Source organism: Priapulus caudatus, unplaced genomic scaffold (assembly GCF_000485595.1).
Source record: "Priapulus caudatus unplaced genomic scaffold, Priapulus_caudatus-5.0.1 Scaffold5043, whole genome shotgun sequence".
Classification (NCBI taxonomy): Eukaryota; Metazoa; Priapulida; class Priapulimorpha; order Priapulimorphida; family Priapulidae; genus Priapulus; species Priapulus caudatus.
In genome coordinates this window covers 2677-8662 of record NW_014582104.1, presented here as the reverse complement: position 1 = coordinate 8662, position 5986 = coordinate 2677, and the positions used below count along the sequence as shown (strand labels likewise).

General features: G+C 55.4%; 1 protein-coding gene across 1 annotated transcript; it reads left to right on the top strand.

The window, feature by feature from the left end:
- Positions 1-668: 668 nt before the first annotated feature.
- LOC106819900 (bifunctional heparan sulfate N-deacetylase/N-sulfotransferase-like) lies at positions 669-4332 on the top strand. The gene is made up of 3 exons (XM_014824474.1): positions 669-1773; positions 3878-3950; positions 4225-4332. Exons 1-3 carry the CDS (start codon positions 839-841, stop codon positions 4330-4332), a joined length of 1116 nt encoding a protein of 371 aa, XP_014679960.1. The 5' UTR covers positions 669-838.
- The last annotated feature ends 1654 nt before the right edge of the window (positions 4333-5986 follow it).

The window sequence follows — 5986 nt, the reverse complement described above, 5'->3', positions numbered from 1 at the left end:
TAGTTGGTAGCATGCAGCCAGGGGGCGCTGCGGTAGTTGGTAGCATGCAGCCAGGCGGCGCTGCGGTAGTTGGTAGCATGCAGCCAGGGGGCGCTGCGGTAGTTGGTAGCATGCAGCCAGGCGGCGCTGCGGTAGTTGGTAGCATGCAGCCAGGGGGCGCTGCGGTAGTTGGTAGCATGCAGCCAGGCGGCGCTGCGGTAGTTGGTAGCATGCAGCCAGGGGGCGCTGCGGTAGTTGGTAGCATGCAGCCAGGCGGCGCTGCGGTAGTTGGTAGCATGCAGCCAGGGGGCGCTGCGGTAGTCGGTAGCATGCAGCCAGGGGGCGCTGCGGTAGTTGGTAGCATGCAGCCAGGGGGCGCTGCGGTAGTTGGTAGCATGCAGCCAGGGGGCGCTGCGGTAGTTGGTAGCATGCAGCCAGGTGGCGCTGCGGTAGTTGGTAGCATGCAGCCGGGGGGCGCCACGGTAGTTGGTATCATGCAGCCAGGGGGCGCCGCGGTAGTTGGTAGCATGCAGCCAGGGGGCGCCGCGGTAGTTGGTAGCATGCAGCCGGGGGGCGCCACGGTAGTTGGTAGAGGGATAACCTTACACACACCTGACCAGATGCTTTCATCATTTGGAAGATGGTAAAAATGGCAAATAACAATGAGACTTGTCTTTCTCTTACCAGGACGAAAGTACTTGCATCGGCAACCTACAGATGGCAGCGACGTCAGCCCGTCGCCGCAGCACCGGTGCAACATGATCCGGCAGCTCGCCGTGTACTTTAAGGATTTCGGGTGAAACATGTTGTTTGTGAGCGCCGATCGTGGCGCCACCTACGTTTGAGCGGTGGTGAACGGATGTGGCCGCGCAGCTACGTGTGCGCGCCACTCAAGATGGCGTGCCGCCTCAACAAGCGAACGTCTGTGGCGCGGCTGCTCGCGGCTGCACTCATCGTCGGCATTGCCGTGCCGCTGCTGCTGTACCACGTGTCCGGCAGCCGCCTGCGCTGGACCCGCACACGCAGCCCCGAGCCGCCATTCCTCTGCCACCAGGAGGCGCCGACGCGGCCGCGGGCAGCCAACGAGCACGCGACGGGGGCGGGGCGGCCGCGGGTCGACGCCCGTGTGCTCCTGTTCGTCGAGACGCCGCTCTCGGAGCTCGGACGCGAACTGCGCGCGCTGCTAGACTGGAACCGCATTCGCTACCGCGCGGAGGTTGCCGGTCGCGGCGCGCTGCCCGCGCTCACCAGCGCAGACAGGGGGCGCTACGCCGTGTTCGTGTTCGAGAGTGCCGAGCGCTACCTGGCGATGGAGCGCTGGAACCGTGACATCGTGAACATGTACTGCCGCGAGTACGACGTCGGCGTTGTGTTGTTCGCCACGGGGGCGGCGGCAAGCGAACCGCGCCGCGGCGTCGAACTGCAGGGGTTCCCGATGTTCGCTACGACGGGCGTGCCGCTGAGAGACTACGAGTTGAACGGCTACTCCAGCGTGCTGCGCGTGCTGCGCGCGGGGGAGACGCACCGTGGCCGCCTCCCCGCGCGATGGACAACGTTCAACGCCAACCACTCGACGTACGAGACGGTGGCGCACGCGCGCGCCGCGTGGACGGACGACGCAGAGGGCGCCGGCGGCGGCGAGATGCGCGCGGTCGTCGTCGAGGACAAGGGCTTCTTTGATGGGATTCGGCGCGTCTGGTTCGGTCAGGGATTCGGGTTCTGGCTTCACCGGCCGCTGCTGCTCGACGCTCTCTCCTTCCTCTCTCATGGCAAGCTGTCAATCACACTCGACAGGTAGGTGGCGATACCACCGCTGGCGGTGGGGCAGGTGGCGACACCGTCCCTGGCGGTGTGGGCGGCCGTGACCATCTTAGGTTCTTTTTTTTCGCTGGTGCTCATTTTCTTATGCGTATCAGTTTTCGCTCGGCTGTCGTCTCACAGGCTATATAAGTGATCGATCGGTGCATGGGAGCTCTGACTAATTCCGACGCACTTTGAGAAATGATCGCAGAGATGTTCAGGAAAATCTGTCAGCCGGTGTATTAGCATTTATCTGCATCCTACAAAGATTCATCAACAATGGCGGGAGCATCTATTACTAAGAGAGACATGCATTACCAGGGGTGGGGGTGTCTATTACCAGGGGTAGGGTGTCTATTACCAGGGGTGAACCATGTATTACCAGGGGTGGCCCATGTATTACCAGGGGTGAACCATGTATTACCAGGGGTGACCCATGTATTACCAGGGGTGACCCATGTATTACCAAGGGTGAACCATGTATTACCAGGGGTGAACCATGTATTACCAGGGGTGACCCATGTATTACCAGGGGTGGTGCATGCATGAACAGTGGTTGGATACCGTAACCAGTGGTGGGGCATCTGTCTATTGGGTGAGGCCTCGATTTAGGGCATTCATTACCCTGTTGGAGGTGTTAACTGATGTGATGTGTTGAGAGTTCCATAACCGGAATGATGCTGTGATGAAGGCTTATCTTTAGTTTCAGAGCTGAACCGACAGCGGTACACGACACCGACTTTCTCGTCTCGCTCGGTCGAATCTCATCTCTCTCATCTAGGCTCGCTCTCTTTCTCTCTCTCTTCTCTCCCTTCTCTCTCCCTCGTCTCTCTTTCGCTCTCACTATTTCTCTTCTCTCTCTCTCTCTCTGCACTCTCTTTCTCTCTTTCTCTCTGAATCATAATTTTTCTCTCTCTCTCTCTCTCTCTTCTCTGCTCTCTCTCTCTCTCCTCTCTCTCTTATTCTCTCTCTCTGCTGCTCTCTCTCTCTCTCTCTCTCTCTCTCTCTCTCGCTTCACTCTCTCACTCTCTATAATATATATATATTAATATATATATATATATTTATATTATTCTCTCTCTGCTCTCTCTTTCTCTCTCGCTCTCAATACTCACTATTTCTCTCTCTCTCTCTCTAAATCTCACTATTCTCTCTTTCTCAAATATATATAATAATAAGCACCACTTGGGGCTGTACATACTGCTCGCTCGAAATAGGCGGGGGGGGGGAGAAGAGAGATGACACATCAATATTAAAGGCAGCATTTAAACTTAATTCGAGCTGCATTGCAATATAACTCGAGGCAGCAGCGTGCGGAATCGAGTAGTGTGTCTGCGCAGAACCCAGAAGGAAGACATGAAGAGGTCACGGGTATGTCTTAGTCGCGGGTTTTTAGTCGGCGGGGCATGTTTAGTTCGGGCGGTATGTTTTACCAACGCGCCGCTTGCTTGAAGCATAAGAGCATACAGACTAGATATTCAGAGAAGACACGACCGATTATGAGTTAAAACGGCTCCGCATGCCCACCCCCGGGCCAAAAAAAGAAAGGTTTGATGCGGGAGCCGTCCGCGAAGCATTAGCTGTCTTTGATATGCAAATTCGTTGCCCGGTTAGGATTGCTGCGAAGAGAAATGTTTTGATTGACCATACAGTGGCTGGCCCCATTCGACTGTTCTGTGTTACGTCTCCCCTCTGTCTATCTGCCTCTCTCTCTGCTTCTTTCGGCCTCTGCTCTCTCTCTCTCTCTTCTCTCTCTCTCTCTCTCTCCTTCTCTGCTGATCTGTCTTCTCTTTCCTAGGATCAACTCTCTCTTCTCCACATTACACTCTCTCCCACATCTCTTTCTTATATTCTATGATATATACTCTCTCCTCTCTCTCTTTCTCTTTTTGCTTCTTTCTTTCTCGCGCCCCTACATGCTCGTAGATCTATATGATTGTGGTTCATGTGTTTTAATCATTATATATATTATACATAGTGGTTTATGTGTTTACAGTAATGCTCGTACTCATCACACACTTAACAGACATATCAGAGTTTATGTGTTTACAGGTACATGCTCGTATATATATAATATATGTGGTTTATGTGTTTACAGGTACATGCTCGTTGATATTGATGACATTTTCGTCGGCGAAAAAAGCAGGAGGATGACCCGGGAAGATGTGAAGGTGAGTCTTCTGACTGCTATCAGGGGACACTCGCGGATGGTGGCTAATTGCGGAAATCCGCTCGATCCCGCGCAGCAGGGGCTTTCGTTAGGCGGCTGCGATGAGCGATCACATATATATCCATTCGCTCCTCTCTAACGCAAATTGTGAAATGTCACGGGTCGAAAACGAGAGAGCTGGCATTCTGCGAGTGCCGGCGGCTTTGAACTCTCCCTCCATCGTTTCCTCGCATGAAGCCCTATTGATTAATGAAATCCCGCTACGGCGATCGCAGCCTCCCGTTGCCGGCGGCGACGGCGGTGTTAGGGATGCAGCGATCGTAAGCAAATTGCATCGCTGCGTCTCGCGGCAGACGAAGAAGTCACGGCGCGACCTCCGCTAGCGGTCGGCATGTCAGCACAGGGTGACGATGGCTTCATCGCGTTGATGTATTCTGCTTCCTACCTCCTCCTCTCTCGCCCATCCTCCCCCCCCCTCCCCCCCACTGCTGCACAGTCGCCGCTGGTGTTATGAACATCAGAGTAAAATTGAGCGTCTTCGAGAAAGGATGAAGCGCTCTGTTGTCTATTTTCGTCGCGGGGTGACTGTCGATGAGGCGGAGAGATAACTGTCAGTTGTTCGTTGTGATCGACGCGGCGAGATGGCTTCTTAATGCGCTCTTCACGAAATCGCCATTTTATGGAACCGTCGTTTATTCTGCGTTTTGGCAACTTAATGGCGTTCCCGGCGGCTGCTTGAGTGATGCTGCTGCTACTGCTGCTGCTGCTGCTGCTGCTGCTACTGCTGCTGCTGCTGCTACTGCTACTGCTGCTGCTGCTGCTGCTATTGATGCTGCTGCTACTGCTGCTACTGCTGCTGCTGCTGCTGCTGCTGCTGCTGCTGCTGCTGTTGTTGTTGCTGCAGCAGCTGCTGCTGTTGTTGCTGCAGCTGCTACTGCTGCTGCTACTACTGCTACTGCTGCTGCTGCTACTGCTGCTGCTGCTGCTGCTGTTGCTACTGCTGTTGTTGTTGTTGTTGTTGTTGCTGCAGCTGCTGCTGCTGTTGCTGCTGCTGCTACTGCTGCTACTACTGCTGCTGCTGATACTGTTGCTGTTACTGCTGCTGCTGTTGTTGTTGTTGTTGCTGCAGCTGCTGCTACTGCTGTTGCTGCTGCTACTGTTGCTGTTGCTGCTGTAGCTGCTGCTGCTGCTACTGCTGCTACTACTGCTGCTGCTGATACTGTTGCTGTTACTGCTGCTGCTGTTGTTGTTGTTGCTGTAGCTGCTGCTACTGCTGTTGCTGCTGCTACTGTTGCTGTTGCTGCTGTAGCTGCTGCTGCTGCTACTGCTACTGCTGCTGCTGCTACTGCTGCTACTACTGCTGCTGCTGATACTGTTGCTGTTACTGCTGCTGCTGTTGTTGTTGTTGTTGCTGCAGCTGCTGCTACTGCTGTTGCTGCTGCTACTGTTGCTGTTGCTGCTGTAGCTGCTGCTGCTGCTACTGCTACTANCACACACACGAACACACGCACGCACACGCACGCACACGCTCACACGCACGCACGCACGCACGCACACGCACGCACACACACACGAACACACGCACGCACGTACACACTCACACGCACACGCACGCACACACGCACATGCTTATCCAAATTACTATTACCACATGACAATGGTCGAGGATTCCGAGTTTTCTAAAAGCGTAAAAAATGCTTTTATTTCTGCACGCTGGGGAGTTTTTTTTCGCTCTTGCTCATTCTCTCTGTGACTGCCTTAATGGCCGGCAATACTACAAAGACCGGCTTGCCAGCTTTCGCAATCAGCAGCGTCCGGATGCGGCGGCGGATGCAGGCAGACGAAGCGCGCTCGAGGCTTCATCCCTGATGCGATCGCGCAGCGATGATGATGAGGCGAGCTCAGGGGTCTCATCTAGACGGCCGACCCCCGCCCCGCGCGCGCAGCGAGACGGCCGACCCCAGCGCTGAGACGCTCGCCCGCGCCGACGACCGCCCCCGCACGCGCGACGACGGCCAATCCCCACGCGCGCGCCGA